The sequence below is a fragment of the Nerophis lumbriciformis genome, linkage group LG18, assembly GCF_033978685.3.
Source record: "Nerophis lumbriciformis linkage group LG18, RoL_Nlum_v2.1, whole genome shotgun sequence".
Classification (NCBI taxonomy): Eukaryota; Metazoa; Chordata; class Actinopteri; order Syngnathiformes; family Syngnathidae; genus Nerophis; species Nerophis lumbriciformis.
The window spans coordinates 37,642,501-37,661,595 of NC_084565.2; the positions used below are offsets into that span (position 1 = coordinate 37,642,501).

A 19,095-nucleotide genomic window follows, 5' to 3' on the forward strand; every position below is an offset into this window, starting at 1 on the left:
AAAATACAAATACAAAAATTTTAAAAACAATTTTTGTACTCGGGCCGGATTTTGGACGCTGGCGGGTCGTAGCCCCTGGCCAAATTTTTTTTTAACCCAATGTGGCCCCCGGGTCCAAAAGTTTGACGACCCCTGTCTGAGAGGCTTTAATTACTTCACATCAAATATTTCACTTTGAATATATTTTTTGGGGGTGGAAAATATTGCATATTTTGTGTTTTTCCTATTAAAAAAGTAGGTATTGACAAAAAGGGCATAAAACATAAAAAAAAAAAACTTCATTTCAAAGGACAAATCTGAATTTGAAAATATATGACCTATTTTTAACACTTTGATGACTGAGACCTTTTTGGGTCCCTGGGACCTTTAGAGTCCATCCATCCATTTCCTACCGCTTTTTCCCTTACGGGTGATTTTTTTTTAAACTGTCATTGCCCAAAAAATAACTAACCAAAATCAATATTGTTATGAATTATTGAGGCTCAAATTACTTCACATCAAATATTTCACTGTGAATATTTTTTTTGGGGGTGGGTGGGAAATATTGCATATTTTGTGTTTCTCCTATTAAAAAAGGAGGTATTGACAAAAAAAGGGCATAAAACATAAACAAATGAAACTTAATTTCAACGGATAGATCTGAATTTGAAAATACATGACCTGTTTTTAACACTTTTTGGGACTTTTAGCATTCACCAAAATTGAGCGAACCTCTAAGGATGACGAGATCGGTTTTGAAAATGAAAAATATCAACAATGCTGTAAAAAGTTTGGACAGCCCTCAGCTAACGCTGGACACAAGCAGAGATGAGAAGTGCGGAAAGCAAACAGGAAGTGATGTTATGCAGTCTGAGGGGAAATATTATGTAGTGGCGCCCCCTGCTGGTTCACATGATGCTGCAGCACTTACACGCCACTTTCTCCTTCTTGGGCTTCACGCCGCCTCTTGCTGCTGACTCGGCCGCCACTTCCTGCTTGTCCGCCAGCTGCGGGGTAGCGGCAGACGCCGGCGGGGGGGCGTCCGTCGCTCCTCCTGGCGGCGAAGTCTTCCCGTCCTCGATGCGGACGAGCTCCGCCTTGACGGTCCCCTGCAGGCCGAGGACCTTCTTGGTGTGGTCCTGGTCCTCCACATCCTGGTAGCCCATGAAGGTCAAGGTGACGGGCTCCTCCCCGCCGCTCTGCTCCGGGGGCGTGGCTTCCAGCCCCGCCGCCTCGTCTTCCTCCTCCTGCGTGGCCTCCTCCTCCTCGTGTGGCGGCGTCAGCGCCTCGTCGGCTTTGAGGATGAGCTCCTCCACCTCGGCGGCGCTGAGCAGGTGGACGTCGTTCTCGCCGTTGACCTCGTGGACCACTGGGAGGCGACAGAATCACCAATGGCGTCAACCTCCAAGGTCACAAGTCACCCGCGACCTAACGTGACGACCTTTCACCTTTCTGCTCGTCCTCGTAAACTTTGACCCCGCCCTGAGAGCAGTCCACGGGAAGCTTGGTGTGCGAGGACAAGACGCGCGTCTCCCCCGTCGCCTTGTCCCGCTCCACCTTGATCTCCACCGAGTACATGGCTGGAGGGGTCGGGGGGCGGGGGGGGTGGAGGTCAGGCACAGCTTTGACGAGGTTAAAGGTCAAAATGTGACTCACCTCGCTTCATGATGTCATCGTCTCCCGCCTGGTGAACTCTGACCTCTGCAAAAAGACAGGATGTCGTCAGGGCGTTACTTTCAACATGTAATCTGATTACTTTGGCCTTGATGAGTAGAAGGAAAAGTACCTTGAATGGATCCTGATCTCACCTGTAAACCACAGAACACCATCAACACACTTTGTGTGTGTGTGTGTGTGTGTGTGTGTGTGTGTGTGTGTGTGTGTGTGTGTGTGTGTGTGTGTGTGTGTGTGTGTGTGTGTGTGTGTGTGTGTGTGTCATTAGGGACATTATTCAGAATTACCTCTTACATTCACTATTGAAACGCTCTCACAAAAACAGCTGAAATGTTTTTCTCTCACACACACTACTGAAATCCTCTTATACACACTACTGAAATGCTCTCATACACACTACTGAAATGCTGTCATACACGCGGCTGAAATTCTCTCATACACACTACTGAAATCATCTCATACACACGACTGAAATCTTCTCATTCACACTACTGAAATTCTTCCATACACACTACTGAAATCCTCCTTCGAACATGACTGAAATCCTCTCATACACACTACTAAAACACTCATACACACTACTGAAATTCTCTCATTCACACTACTGATTTTTTTTTTTAAACACATTACCAAAATCCTCTCATACACACTACTGAAATCCTCCTACGAACACAACAGAAAAAGGCTCTCATACACACTACTGAAATCCTCTCATACACACTACTGAAATCCTCTCATTCACACTACTGAAATTCTTCCATACACACTACTGAAATCCTCTCATACACACTACTTAAATTCTCTCATTCACACTACTGATTTTTTTCTTTTTAAACACATTACCGAAATCCTCTCATGCACACTACTGAAATCCTCCTACGAACACAACTGAAAGGCTCTCATACACATGACTGAAAGGCTCTCATACACACTACTGAAATCCTCTCATACACACTACTAAAACACTCTCATACACACTACTGAAACACTCTCATACACACTACTGAAATCCTCTCTTACACACTATTGAAATTCTCTCATGCACACTACTGAAATTCTTCCATACATACTACTGAAATCCTCCTTCGAACATGACTGAAATCCTCTCATACACACTACTAAAACACTCATACACACTACCGAAACACTCTCATACACACTACTGAAATCCTCTCATACACACTATTGAAATTCTCTCATACACACTACTGAAATCCTCTCATACACACTACTGAAATCTTCTCATACACTACTGAAACACTCTCATACACACTACTGAAATACTCTCATACACACTATTGAAATCCTCTCATACACACTACTGAAATCCTCTCATACACACTATTGAAATTGTCTCATACACACTACTGAAATCCTCTCATTCACACTACTGAGATTCTCTCGCACACATTACCGAAATCCTCTCATGCACACTACTGAAATCCTCTCACAAACAAGACTGAAAGGCTCTCATACACACGACCGAAATTCTCTCATACACAGTACTGAAACACTTTCATACACACTACTGAAACACTCTCACAGACACTACTGAAATCCTCTCATACACACTATTGAAATCCTCTCATACACACTACCATAGGCGCCGATCCCGTGGGTGCTTTGGGGCCCGAGCACCCACAGACAGTACTGAGCACCCACGTGGGATTGATGGCAAATTATTTCTCACCACCAAGCAAAAACCGCGCATGCTCAGAAAAGTAGCGTAAGATTTACCCACTGGAAGAAATATAGATCGGCGCCTATGCACACTACTGAATTTTTTTTCTCTCATACACATTACCAAAATTCTCTCAAACACACTACTGCATTTTTTAAAATCTCATGCACACTACTAAAATCCTTTCACAAACATGACTGAAAGGCTCTCTTCTACACTACTGAAATCCTCTCATACACACTATTGAAATGCGCTCATATCCACTACTGAAATACTCTTACGCACACTATTGAAATTCTTTCATACACACTACTGACATTTTTTCTCTCTCATAGACATTACCGAAATCCTCTCAAACACACTACTGAAATCCTCTCATAGACACTACTGAAATTCTCTCATACGCACTACTGAAATCCTCTCATTCACACTACTGAAATGTTTTTCTCTCATACACATTACCGAAACCCACTCATACACACTACCTAAATTCTCTCATACACACTACTGAAATGCGCTCATACCCATTACTGAAATACTCTTACGCACACTATTGAAATTCTTTCATAAACACTACTGACATTTTTTTCCTCTCATAGACATTACCGAAATCCTCTCAAACACACTACTGAAATCCTCTTACAAACACGACTGGAAGGCTCTCATACACACGACTGAAAGGCTCTCATTCACACTACTGAAATCCTCTCATACACACTAATGAAACACTCTCATAGACACTACTGAAATTCTCTCATTCGCACTACTGAAATCCTTTCATACATACGACTAAAATGTTTTTCTCTCATACACATTACCGAAAACCACTCATACACACTACTTAAATTCTCTCATAAACACTACTGAATTATTTCATACACACTACTGAAATCCTCTTATACACACTACTGATTTTTTTGTCTCTCATACACATTACTGAAAAAACTAAATCAGTTGTTTGTATGAGAGAGTTTCACTCGTGTGTATGAGATAATTTCAGTAGTGTGTATGAGAGTGTTTCAGTAGTGTGAGTGAGAGAAAAACATTTCAGATGTGTTTGTGTGAGAGCGTTTCAGTAGTGTATGTAAGAGGTATTTCTGAATAACGTCCCTATCAGCTCCTCACACGTGTATACTCACCGAGGTGTGAGTCACGCTCGTGCACGATCCTGTGCTCTCCAGATTCATCAACTCTTTTTCCAACCTGCAACACTAACAATGTTATTGATCAACACGTAGATAAATATTGATCGATGGATTGATAGATCTAGATCAGGGGTGTCCAGACTTTTTCCACTGAGGGCCGCACACTGAAAAATGAAAGCCTTTCGGTGGCCATTTTGGTTTTATTTTTTTTTTTAAACATTTGTTTATTGAATTTTCGACATATACAGTCCAGAAGTACAATTAAACACATGCTAAATTTTCATTTTCAAAATCAATACAATTTTTATTGTAACCATTAAGGATGCCCTCAATTTTGGTTAATTATTAAAGGTCATTTAAGTGTAAAAAATAACTCATATAATTTTTTTTTCTCAATATTAACATTTACATGATTATGGAACAATTTTTGATCTATCCGTTGACATACGTTTTAAATCTTTAATTAATATTTTATGCCCTTTATGTCAAGGAAAAACATTTTTTTAATGGCCAAAACACAAATGATGCTATTTTTTTTTTTTACACCAAAATATTCAAAGTGGATGTAAAATAACTGAAGCCGTAAATATGTAAATAATTCATAACAATATTGCTTTTGATTCTTTTTTTTTTTTTTTTGGAACAATTACAATTGAAAAAAGAATCAGACTAAATGACTCTGGATCTAAAAGGCCCCCTCTCATAATCATTATATGTTATTTTTACTCTTAGTACTTAAATCTCCTGATTATCCATCTATTGATTGATTATACATTTGTATTATTTTTTTGAGCAATGACATTTTGAAAGAAAAAAACTTTGTGTTATTAGTGTCAATATTGCCACATTTTCTTGTTACATTACACCTGTTAGCTCTTTTATGTTACTTTTTCATTACAGTGTTTTTTTAAATGTAAAAAAATTAGCTGTGTGCCGTAATTGTTCCCTCGGGCCCCACTTTGGAAACCCCTGATACAGACGGGTGGATCTTTTTTGTCATTTTCCAAAATGGACCTGCTGACAGTGTCCTCCAGGTCCCTGGCGTGTTCTTCGTGCTGCTGCTGCTTCTGGTCGTCTCCAGCAGACGGCGCTCCGTCCAGCAGCCAGCGCTCCCTCAGGGCCTTTGACTGTCAACACACAACAGGAAGCTCACGTTTCCTGCATGCCATTGAACGCAACAGTCACATGTTTCTACGGGGGATTATGTAAATTTTAAAGATTTTTCTTCTGCATTTAAAAGTTGTAAGTTATATTTTTTTACGATGGGAAGCGACATGAAGGCGTCGCTTTCTTTCTTCTATTGTAATCCACAGGAAGATTTTGTCTTGACCCGAGATCTACAAAGCGGAGAGGAGGCAGGGCCTGACCCCCCTTGAACTGTTTTGTGACCGAGGGCAACGGCTGTTTACGACCTTTCCTTTGAACTGTTTTGTAACCAAAGGCGATGGCCGTTTACGACCCCCGTCCCTTTAAAAACAGCTGTTGCCATGTAATCAGGGAAAGTCCAAATAAAAGAGGAGGCGTACAATCTTTCGTCAGAGCGTGGTGAGACACTGTGCAACGGGTACAGGTGTACGCGCTCTCCTCACCGAGCCAAATTGAATTCTGTCTCTGTGTGATTCCTTGCTTCTTGTCTTGTTTAATAGATGTCATCAGAGTTTGAACCTGACACTACCTACTGTTCACTTCCTATCTAAAATACTTCCCTCAACAAAGACGTCATAGCATCATGAAAGCTTGCATTTAAAGGGGAACTGCACCTTTTGGGGATTTTTTCCTATAATTCACAATCCCTTTGCAAGACTAGAACACATGTGTCTTTCTTTCTTTTATCTATTCCAATTTGCAAAATACAGCAAGTAAGAATGCAGCTAATAGAGAATAATAGAGAATATTCTAATGCACCCATAAAAAACAACAATACTCCATCTACATCACGTGACCTGAATATTCACCAAGTATTTGCGCTAATGCAGAGGAACTACTTTTAGCAGCACTAACTAGCTTTCGCGTTGCATAGAGTTTTAACTTGCACTTACAGATGTAGCGACCAACTGTAGTTACTGACAGTGGTTTTCTGAAGTGTTCCTGAGCCCATGTGGTGATATCCTTTACACACTGATGTCGCTTTTTGATGCCTGAGGGATCCAAGGTCTGTAATATCATCGCTTAGGTGCAGTGATTTCTCCAGATTCTCTCAACCCTATGATGATATTACGGACCGTAGATGGTGAAATCCCTAAATTCCTTGCAATAGCTGGTTGAGAAATGTTGTTCTTAAACAATTTGCTCACGCATTTGTTGACAAAGTGGTAACTCTCGCCCCGTCCTTGTTTGTGAATGACTGAGCATTTCACGGAAGCTGTTTTTATACCCAATCATGGCACCCACCTGTTCCCAATTAGCCTGTTCACCTGTAGGATGTCCCAAATAAGTCTTTGATGAGCATTCCTTCAACTTTCTCAGTCTTTTTTGCCACTTGTGCCAGCTTTTTTGGAAACATGTTGCAGGCATCAAATTCCAAATGAGCTAATATTTGCAAAAAAAATAACACATTTAATAACATTAAATATCTTGTCTTTTGCAGTCTATTCAATTGAATAGAAGTTAAAAAGGATTTTCAAATCGTTGTATTGAGAGGAGCCAGATGAGGTGGTTCGGGCATCTGGTCAGGATGCCACCCGGTCGCCTCCCTAGGGAGGTGTTTCGGGCACGTCCGACACGGGGGAAGACCCAGGACACGTTGGGAAGACTATGTCTCCCGGCCAGAGGTGGGTAGAGTAGCCAGAAATTGTACTCAAGTAAGAGTACTGTTACTTTAGAGATTTATTACTCAAGTAAAAGTAAGGAGTAGTCACCCAAATATTTACTTGAGTAAAAGTAAAAAGTATGTTGTGAAAAAACTACTCAAGTACTGAGTAACTGATGAGTAACATACACACACATATCATATATATATATATATATATATATATATATATATATATATATATATATATACATATATACACGTACATTGATATATACAGTATATCATCTATATTTATTTATTTTGCCGTTTTTGTTTACATGTTAAAGGTGTTTTAATGAATATACATGCATGTTTAACACATATAGATTCCTTTCTTTCATGAAAACAAGAATATAAGTTGGTGTATTACCTGATTCTCATGACTTGCATTGATTGTAATCAGACAGCAGTGCTTAACGTCCACGTTTTCAAATGCAGGAGAAAAAAAGTTCCTCCTTTCTGTCTAATACCACATGAAAGTGGTTGGTTTTTGGTATCTTATTTGTCCAGCTTCCATATTCGTTTTCACACACTTTACAAGAAATACATTGGCGGCAAATTCCGTAGCTTGCTAGCTTGTTTGCGCTGGCTTTCGGAGACTCTTATTTTGAAAGCGCAGGCGCGATGGAGCTGCACTTTTATTGTGAAGACAGGAACTGTGCAGTCAGTCTTTAGGCTTGTGACGGGATGTACGTTTGAAATAAAAAAGTGTCTTTTTTCCTTCACACTTTTGATTGCCTGGCTCTGTTTGATTGGTCCAACGTCACCAGTGACTGCATCTGATTGGTGGAACGGAGTCAAACGTCACTAGTGACTGCATTTTATTGGTGGAACGGAGTGAAACGTCACCAGTAACGCAGGCACTTTGAAGGTCTGTCTGACAGACCAAAACAAACAAAGCGTGCATTAACAGATCGATAAAAATTAGTAGCGAGTAGCGAGCTGAATGTAGATAAAAGTAGCAGAGTAAAAGTAGCGTTTCTTCTCTATAAATATACTCAAGTAAAAGTAAAAGTAAGTTGCATTAAAACTACTCTTAGAAGTACAATTTATCCCAAATGTTACTCAAGTAGATGTAACGGAGTAAATGTAGCGCGTTACTACCCACCTCTGCTCCCGGCTAGCCTGGGAACGCCTCGGGATCCCCCCGGGAGGAGCTGGACAAAGTGGCTGGGGAGAGGGAAGTCTGGGCTTCCCTGCTTAGGCTGCTGCCCCCGCGACCCGACCTCGGATAAGCGGAAGAAGATGGATGGATGGATGGATGGATGTATTCTCTTTTTATTTACCATTTACACAACGTGCCATCTTTTTGGTAAAAATCCAACACAGTAAAGTATATATTGATTTATTTTACCCCCCCATAAATAGTTTGAGGCCGCTGATTGGCTCAGTGGCCTCGTGGTTAGAGCAGGGGTCGGCAACCTTTACCAGTCAAAGAGCCATTTTGACCAGTTTCACAATTTATAAACAACAATGGGAGCCACAAACATTTTTTGAAATTTTAAATGATATAACTCTGCATTCAAAGTTTTTTATTTGATTTGTGCTATATATAAAACAGGGGTCTCAGACACGCTGCCCACACCTTTATATGGAATTTTTAAGCTGGTGCGGCACGCGGGTTTTGAATGAATGGCGCTTGCCAGCGTCATGCGTGCCGTAATGGTAGAGCATAATGACATCCAGCGTGCCTGATCAGCGACATGTTGTATGGGGCTTCCGCTTGCTCACGGAAGTGACAGCAATGCTTACTTGCTCAACAACCACACAGGTTACACTGACGGTGGCGGTATAAAAAAAAAACTTTAACACTCTTACTAATAATGCGCCACACTGTGAACCCACACCAAACAAGAATGACAAACACATTTCGGGAGAACATCTGCACCGTAACACAACATAAACACAACAGGACAAATACCCAGAATCCCATGCAGCCCTAACTCTTCCGGGATACATTATACACCCCCGCTACCAAACCCCGCCCACCTCAACCGATGCACAGAGGGGGGGGGGGTTGATGTGTGAGGGAGCAGGGTTGGGGTGGGGGCGGGGTTTGGTGGTAGCAGGGGTGTATAATGTAGCCCGGAAGAGTCAGGGCTGCATGGGATTCTGGGTGTTTGTTCTGTTGTGTTTATGTTGTGTTAAGGTGCAGATGTTCTCCCGAAATGTGTTCGTCATTCTTGTTTGGTTTTGGTTCAAAGTGTGGCGCATTATTAGTAAGAGTGTTAAAGTTGTTTTATATGGTCACCGTCAGTGTAACCTGTGTGGCTGTTGACCAAGTATGCCTTGCTGTCGCGTAGGTTTGCAAGCAGCAGATGTATAATGTAATACAAGTGTTGGGCTGGCACGCTGATAATACAGATTGTAGAGGGCGCCAAATGTTGTACCATCATGGGTGAATATCGGTAAATATTAATCCCGGGAGTTTTCTGCGAGAGGCACTGAAATCCGGAAGTCTCACGGGAAAATTGGGGGGGTTCAGCAAGTTAGCTGCTGAGCCGCATCAGAGTGATCAAAGAGCCGCATGCGGCTCCGGAGCCGCGGGTTGCCGACCCCTGGGTTAGAGTGTCCGCCCTGAGATCAGGTAGGTAGTGAGTTCAAACCCCGGCCGAGTCATACCAAAGACTTTAAAAATGGGAGCCATTACCTCCCTGCTTGGCACTCAGCATCAAGGGTTGGAATTGGGGGGTTAAATCACCAAAAATGATTCCCGGGCGTGGCCACCGCTGCTGCTCACCGCTCCCCTCACCTCCCAGGATGTGATCAAGGGTGATGGGTTAAATGCAGGGATGAATTTCGCCACACCTAGTGTGTGTGTGTGAGACAATCATTGGTACTCCATCCATCTTCTTCCGCTTATCCGACGCGGGGGCAGCAGCCTAAGCAGGGAAGCTCAGATTTTCCTCCCCCTAGGGAGGCATCCTAACCAGATGCCCGAACCGCCTCATCCGGCAATCATTGGTACTTTAACTTTTAATTCACTTTACCCCCCCATATAGTTTGAGGCCGCTGATTGGCGCTCTCACCTTGGCGTGCTGCAGCGCTCGTCTGTCATCGTCCAGCTGACGCTTCTTCTGCTCCAGCTCGCTCTGCCACTTCCGGTCCTCCTGAGACATCACAGCTGCTGCGTGTGTGTGTCAGTGTGTGTGTGTGTCAGTGTGTGTGTGTGTCAGTGTGTGTGTGTGTTCTGCTCACTTCTAGCAAACACAAAGAAAAGCAACATTATAGCTCTTGCCGCTAGATGGCGCCACATTAGCAACACAACGTTACCAGAAAGCTTACTATCATGTATTTTCTCACATTAAATGCAGTATTTTACTAATGTGATATTATAAAAATATTATTATTTTTGTTTCCATCGATTATATAGTCTTTCTTTACACAAATGACGTCATTTTTGTGGTCGTTCACACTGCAAGTCGCAGAATTAGTCACTGATTTGCTTAACTAAAGAAAGAAAAAAAAAAAGGAAATAAAACAAACAAAAAGATCAATAAAGCTGCGCCCAGTCGGCTTCCGGCGAGCACGCGCCGCTCTGCAGAGAAACGCGCGTGCTCGCGCTCCCCGCCCGAGCGGTTACTTTCGCAAGCCAATTAAGCGCCGGGCGTGACGTCACACGGCGGCCACATGGCGTCAACATGCACGAGGACAGGCCCAAAAAAAAAAAAGTCTATACTTACTTTTTCATGTGCGCGCGTGACGCATCAGCCGTGAGTGACCCGCGCGTGCACAGCGGCAAGTGTCGCCGTCCAGCCGCAGCCACGCCCACTCGATGACGCAATGCTGCTTCCGAGGGAGAGATGGGTGCAGGAAAGAGCGCCGGCGCTTTCAAAGTAAAAGTCACGTGTCGGCGAAACGCAGGAAAGTAACCGCGTTTTTATTCACTTTATTGTGTGTATGCTTATAAGATTCTACACCAAAAAAAAAACAAAAAACTAATATTATTCCGTCGCAGCCCACACTTGTCATCCCATCGGAACCGTATCGAAAACGTTCGACTCGTCCGGCAATCGTGAGCTCCCCAAAGCCATATATTCACGTTCCTGGAAAGGTTTCACAGTCCCAAAATTCCCGGAATTTTCTCCCCATTGACAATGAATGTGCATTATAAAATCTACTGCAGATCCCACATTTCTAATCGGAATCAGAAGTACTAGAATTACTATAATTGGAACTGGTAAACTTTTGTTATTTTTTGCAAATATTAACTCATTTGGAATTTGATGCCTGCAACATGTTCCAAAAAAGCTGGCACAAGTGGCAAAAAGACTGAGAAAGTTGAGGAATTTTCATCAGAGACTTATTTGGAACATCCCACAGGTGATCGGGACGGGGGCGTGGTTGAGGGGGGCGTGGTTAAGAGGGGAGGAGTATATTGACAGCTAGAATTCACCAAGTCAAGTATTTCATACATATATATAATATACATACGTACATATACATATACATATATATATATATATATATATATATATATATATATATATATATATATATATATATATATATATACATCCTGAAAGTATGCAAACAAAACTGTGTTTAGATAATTGATACTTCAAACTTGCATAAATAAATCTTAAGGAATATAACATAACTTGGCTTCTGAGAGCTTCAAAATGTAATGAATAAAATGCTAAAGTTGTTGATAAACAAGCAATTATTTTAATAATTAAATATGGTCATTCTAAATGAATTATGATAATTTAAAATTAATTATTTCAAAAATGTTTATTTTAATGTATAATTCTATGGCTGGATGTAATAAAGAGTCAGAAAAAATACAAATAAAAATACAATTAATTTTGATGTTTTTAGCAAAATATAGTAAAAAAAAAAACATTTATTTTTTTAATAATTAATAAATATATTTATTTTTAGGTAAGATAAACATAATAATACAATGTATCTCTAGTCTGGATTATTTAGTTCTTGTCACCCTGTTGTCATAAAGAAAAGGCTGTCCTCACTCAGGTCCGCATGGAGCTAGAGGGGGCGTGGCCTCCAGCTCCTGCTGAAAATCGGGAGATTTTCGGGAGAATATTTGTCCCGGGAGGTTTTCGGGAGAGGTGCTGAATTTCGGGAGTCTCCCGGAAAATTCGGGAGGGTTGGCAAGTATGCTAATTGGGAACAGGTGGGTGCCATGATTGGGTATAAAAGCGGCTTCCATGAAATGCTCAGTCATTCACAAACAAGAATGGGGCGAGGGTCACCACTTTGTCAACAAATGCGTGAGTAAATTGTTGAACAGTTTAAGAACAACATTTCTCAACCAGCTATTGCAAGGAATTTAGGGATTTCACCATCTACGGTCCGTAATATCAAAAGGTTAAGAGAATCTGCAGAAATCACTGCACGTAAGCCATGATTTTAATGGACCTTCGATCCCTCGGGCATCAAAAAGCAACATCAGTGTGTAAAGGATATCACCACATGGGCTCAGGAACATTTCAGAGAACCACTGTCAGTAACTACAGTTTGTCGCTACATCTGTAAGTGCGAGTTAAAACTCTACTATGCAAAGCGAAAGCCATTTATCAACAACACCCAGAAACGCCGCCAGCTTCAAAAATTGGTCTCCTCAGTTCCCAAACGTTGACCGAGTGTTGTTAAAAGGAGAGGCCATGTAACACAGTGGTAAAAATGCCCCTATGCCAACTTTTTTGCAATGTGTTGCTGCCATTAAATTCTAAGTTCATGATTATTTGGGGGGGAAAAAATTAAGTTTCTCAGTTGGAACAATAAGTATGTTGTCTTTGCAGTCTATTCAATTGAATATAAGTTGAAAAGGATTTGCAAATCATTGTATTCTATTTTTATTTATGATTTACACAACGTGCCAACTTCACTGCTTTTGTACTATTCTACTATAGTATCAATATTTTCAAAAATTCCTGGTTTTTCCGAAATTTCCAGGAAATTCCCATTCAAATGAATGGACGTATTCATAGTTCTACAATGCCCTAAATTCTCAAAATGTTGAGCCATTTTTAAGCCCGATTTCAATCTTTCAACCATCCACCCACACTGCTCTTCCGATATATCGAACGCAAAAAACATGTTTTCCCTTTCCCCAAATTCCCGGAATTTTCTCCCCATTGACAATGAATGGGCAAAACCCAAAATCAATGAATTTGGCACGTTGTGTAAATGGTAAATAAAAAGAGAATACAATGATTTGCAAATCCTTTTCAACTTACATTTAATTGAATAGACTGCAAAGACAAGATACTTGATGTTGGAACTGGTAAACTTTGTTATTTTTTGCAAATATTAGCTCAATTGGAATTTGATGCCTGCAACATGTTTCAAAAAAGCTGGCACAAGTGGCAAAAAAAGACTGAGAAAGTTGAGGAATGCTCATCAAACACTTATTTGGAACATCCCACAGGTGAACAGGCTAATTGGGAAGAGGTGGGTGCCATGATTGGGTGTAAAAGCAGCTTCCATGAAATGCTCAGTCATTCACAAACAAGGACGGGGCGAGGGTCACCACTTTGTCAACAAATGCGTGAGCAGTTTAAGAACATTTCTCAACCAGCTATTGCAAGGAATTTAGGGATTTCACCATCTACGGTCCGTAATATCATCAAAAGGTTCAGAGAATCTGCAGAAATCACTGCATGTAAGCCATGATTTTAATGGACTTTCGATCCCTCAGGCATCAAAAAGCAACATCAGTGTATAAAGGATATCACCACATGGGCTCAGGAACACTTCAGAGAACCACTGTCAGTAACTACAGTTTGTCGCTACATCTGTACGTGCGAGTTAAAACTCTTACTATGCAAAGCGAAAGCCATTTATCAACAACACCCAGAAACGCCGCCGGCTTCAAAAATTGGTCTCCTCAGTTCCCAAACGTTTACTGAGTGTTGTTAAAAGGAAATGCCATGTAACACAGTGGTAAAAATGCCCTTGTGACACCTTTTTTGCAATGTGTTGCTGCCATTAAATTCTAAGTTCATGATTATTTGGGGGGAAAAAATTAAGTTTCTCAGTTGGAACATTAAGTATGTTGTCTTTGTCGTCTATTCAATTGAATATAAGTTGAAAAGGATTTGCAAATCATTGTATTCTCTTTTTATTTACCATTTACACAAGGTGCCAACTTCACTGCTTTTGTACTATTCTACTATAGTATCAACATTTTCAAAAATTCCTGGTTTTCCGAAATTTCCAGGAAATTCCCATTCAAATGAATGGACGTATTCATAGTTCTACAATGCCCTAAATTCTCAAAATGTTGAGCCATTTTTAAGCCCAATTTCAATCTTTCAACCATCCACCCACACTACTCTTCCCATATATCGAACGCAAAAAACATGTTTTCCCTATCCCCAAATTCCCAGAATTTTCTCTCCATTGACAATGAATGGGCAAAACCCAAAATCAATGAAGTTGTCACGTTGTGTAAATGGTAAATAAAAAGAGAATACAATGATTTGCAAATCCTTTTCAACTTATATTTAATTGAATAGACTGCAAAGACAAGATACTTGATGTTGGAACTGGTAAACTTTGTTATTTTTTTGCAAATATTAGCTCATTTGGAATTTGATGCCTGCAACATGTTCCAAAAAAGCTGGCACAAGTGGCAAAAAAGACTGAGAAAGTTGAGAAATGCTCATCAAACACTTGTTTGGAACATCCCACAGGTGAACAGGCTAATTGGGAACAGGTGGGTGCCATGATTGGGTGTAAAAGCAGCTTCCATGAAATGCTCAGTCATTCACAAACAAGGATGGGGCGAGGGTCACCACTTTGTCAACAAATGCGTGAGCAGTTTAAGAACAACATTTCTGTAGGAGCCATTTAAGGCATCCTTATTTTTGTGTTGGCATTACTTTCTTTTGTCACTAGGTGGCGGGCTTTTTGGTTGAGCAGTGCAGGGGGGAAGGCATATGTAGGAGCACAGGTGAGCCAAACGAGGAAGGACTCAGGTGTGGGAGCACAAACCGTTCTTACCAGCAGCAGACAACATCAGACAGCAGCAGACAACATCAGGCAACAGCAAATGCAACAGCAGACAGCAACAGGCAGGAGAACATATAACACAATATCACTGCAATAATCCCTGGTATGTTTCATTCACCCTGCAAGTTCATTAATAAATAGACATAAACTGGATTTCTGACTGGACCTCACTTCATATGCAATGTTTGCTACTGCGTAGGATCACTCCCTCAAACCTGTTGAGTAATGACAATAAATTGGAACATTTGAAGGTGAAGATTGCCATTACAATTTCTCAACCAGCTATTGCAAGGAATTTAGGGATTTCACCATCTACGGTCCATAATATCATCAAAAGGTTCAGAGAATCTGCAGAAATCATTGCAAGTAAGCGATGATTTTAATGGACCCCTCAGGCATCAAAAAGCAACATCAGTGTGTAAAGGATATCACCACATGGGCTCGGGAACACTTCAGAGAACCACTGTCAGTAACTACAGTTTGTCGCTACATCTGTAAGTGCGAGTTAAAACTCTTACTATGCAAAGCGAAAGCCATTTATCAACAACACCCAGAAACGCCGCCGGCTTCAAAAATTGGTCTCCTCAGTTCCCAAACGTTTACTGAGTGTTGTTAAAAGGAAATGCCATGTAACACAGTGGTAAAAATGCCCTTGTGACAACTTTTTTGCAATGTGTTGCTGCCATTAAATTCTAAGTTCATGATTATTTGGGGGGGGGGAAAATTAAGTTTCTCAGTTGGAACAATAAGTATGTTGTCTTTGTAGTCTATTCAATTGAATATAAGTTGAAAAGGATTTGCAAATCATTGTATTCTCTTTTTATTTACCATTTACACAACGTGCCAACTTCACTGCTTTTGTACTATTCTACTATAGTATCAACATTTTCAAAAATTCCTGGTTTTCCGAAATTTCCAGGAAATTCCCATTCAAATGAATGGACGTAGTCATAGTTCTACAATGCCCTAAATTCTCAAAATGTTGAGCCATTTTTAAGCCCGATTTCAATCTTTCAACCATCCACCCACACTACTCTTCCCATATATCGAACGCAAAAAACATGTTTTCCCTTTCCCCAAATTCCCGGAATTTTCTCTCCATGGACAATGAATGGGCAAAACCCAAAATCAATGAAGTTGTCACGTTGTGTAAATGGTAAATAAAAAGAGAATACAATGATTTGGAAATCCTTTTCAACGTATATTTAATTGAATAGACTGCAAAGACAAGATACTTGATGTTGGAACTGGTAAACTTTGTTATTTTTTTGCAAATATTAGCTCATTTGGAATTTGATGCCTGCAACATGTTTCAAAAAAGCTGGCACAAGTGGCAAAAAAAGACTGAGAAAGTTGAGAAATGCTCATCAAACACTTATTTGGAACATCCCACAGGTGAACAGGCTAATTGGGAACAGGTGGGTGCCATGATTGGGTGTAAAAGCGGCTTCCATGAAATGCTCAGTCGTTCACAAACAAGGACGGGGCGAGGGTCACCACTTTGTCAACAAATGCCTGAGCAGTTTAAGAACAACATTTCTGTAGGAGCCATTTAAGGCATCCTTATTTTTGTGTTGGCATTACTTTCTTTTGTCACTAGGTGGCGGGCTTTTTGGTTGAGCAGTGCAGGGGGGAAGGCATATGTAGGAGCACAGGTGAGCCAAATGAGGAAGGACTCAGGTGTGGGAGCACAAACCGTTCTTACCAGCAGCAGACAACATCAGACAGCAGCAGACAACATCAGGCAACAGCAGACAGCAACAGGCAGGAGAACATATAACACAATATCACTGCAATAATCCCTGGTATGTTTCATTCACCCTGCAAGTTCATTAATAAATAGACATAAACTGGATTTCTGACTGGACCTCACTTCATATGCAATGTTTGCTACTGCGTAGGATCACTCCCTCAAACCTGTTGAGTAATGACAATAAATTGGAACATTTGAAGGTGAAGATTGCCATTACAATTTCTCAACCAGCTATTGCAAGGAATTTAGGGATTTCACCATCTACGGTCCGTAATATCATCAAAAGGTTCAGAGAATCTGCAGAAATCATTGCAAGTAAGCGATGATTTTAATGGACCCCTCAGGCATCAAAAAGCAACATCAGTGTGTAAAGGATATCACCACATGGGCTCGGGAACACTTCAGAGAACCACTGTCAGTAACTACAGTTTGTCGCTACATCTGTAAGTGCGAGTTAAAACTCTTACTATGCAAAGCGAAAGCCATTTATCAACAACACCCAGAAACGCCGCCGGCTTCAAAAATTGGTCTCCTCAGTTCCCAAACGTTGACCGAGTGTTGTTAAAAGGAGAGGCCATGTAACACAGTGGTAAAAATGCCCCTATGCCAACTTTTTTGCAATGTGTTGCTGACATTAAATCCACATTTCTAATCCGATTTGAACCGTTTATCATCCACACACTCCGCTCACCCTGGACATTCAAGCATTTCAGTTCCACTGGTGGTTCGGCAGCTGGAATGGCAAATTCTAGTTAAATATTGATGTTTCATACCACGACAAAAGACTCAAGACATGTGTTTACTCTTTAATAAGCTTTAATTTAGTGTCTAAAAATCCAATAGAACAACCTGAAACTGCTGTTTGTGTATGGCAAAAGTGATAGAAAATTACACGTCATTTTTACACACAGAGAAACAAAGTCATGAATACTTAATAGTGGCGGTGAAGTTGTGAAGATGAAGTGGGAAAAAAAAAAGGACCGGAGCCAAGTTTCTACGTTGCAGCGGGCGGCCATACAGTACTTGAACAGGACTGCTTTTCTTCCGAGGCGTAATAAAGTATGATCGTGTCTTCGAAACTTCAGTACCAAAAGTCATTCAGATGTAAATTTAAAAAAAGGACGCAAATAAATAAATAACTTAAAAGAACACCTGGGAGTTCTAGCCTGCTTAACACTTTTATTCTTGTGTCATTGCCACGAAAAACAACATATTTTATGTCTGCAAGCTGCTAGCCTCATGCTAACATCGCACTTCATTCCTTTAGACCGAAAGCCTTGCTGCGTCCATCAGAAACTCTATTAGACCGCCGTCTATTCATGGTTTTGCAATTGCTCCCCCTTCTTTGTTTTTTTAAATATAGTAACTCAACAGCAGAGGGCGCTGTCTCACAGGTAAATTCACTCAACCTTTTCCAGCACGAAGAGGCTTTGACAAGACGTGTTGAGTAACTGCATGTTTTTAGAAGTACGAAACCGTATATATGAGCATGAATTCAAAATGATATGAACAACTGGGAGGCATATAGTAGGCTTTAGAGCAGGGGTCTTACAGGTTCAACGGTGATGGTCGCAACGGTCACAAAGGCGGAAGAAGGCTGCAGCAAAGATGGGGCCCCCAATTGTCTTGGTCTGCATGCCATTGGACCCTGGCCTTCTCTTTGCCAAGGACAGTGTGGTGGCTGTCTGTGCACCAGTCTCCCCACTTTTAAAGATTTCCCGCACAGGCGTTCTCCTGAAGGCAATCCCACCAACAGGAGGACAATCATACTCGTTTGGAGTGATCGCCAAGGACTTCCACACGGATGGAGAGATGGAGCGTGGACCCCCCCGACTTATATCCGGTACAAAACGCTTTAAAAACAAACTGGTCCCTAAGGCACCTTGTGATTGTGCAATACTAAGATAGTCAAATAATATAATGTAACGCCAGTGACAGCTCGTTGGCTATTCGCGCACTAATTGCTAGCTGAACACTGGCGCGTTAATCGCGAGCTGAATACTAGAGTGCTAATCACTAGCTGAAAACTAGCGTGCTCATTGTGGCGCAGTATTTGTATGTATCTATGAATATACACAGTACAGGCCAGAAG

At 41.1% G+C, this 19,095-nt stretch overlaps 1 protein-coding gene across 1 annotated transcript in view; it reads right to left on the reverse strand.

Annotated features, from left to right (window-relative positions):
• Window positions 1-10,447, reverse strand: part of palm1a (paralemmin 1a) — a 15,192-nt gene extending 4,745 nt beyond the window's left edge. The window contains exons 1-7 of the mRNA XM_061978301.2: window positions 10,300-10,447; window positions 5,494-5,606; window positions 4,474-4,537; window positions 1,766-1,787; window positions 1,636-1,680; window positions 1,428-1,559; window positions 911-1,348 (exon numbers count right to left, since the gene is read on the reverse strand). Coding sequence (XP_061834285.2) covers window positions 911-1,348; window positions 1,428-1,559; window positions 1,636-1,680; window positions 1,766-1,787; window positions 4,474-4,537; window positions 5,494-5,606; window positions 10,300-10,389 — 904 coding nt within the window. The 5' untranslated portion in view covers window positions 10,390-10,447. The remainder of the gene's footprint in view (window positions 1-910; window positions 1,349-1,427; window positions 1,560-1,635; window positions 1,681-1,765; window positions 1,788-4,473; window positions 4,538-5,493; window positions 5,607-10,299) is intronic.
• Window positions 10,448-19,095: the final 8,648 nt, after the last annotated feature.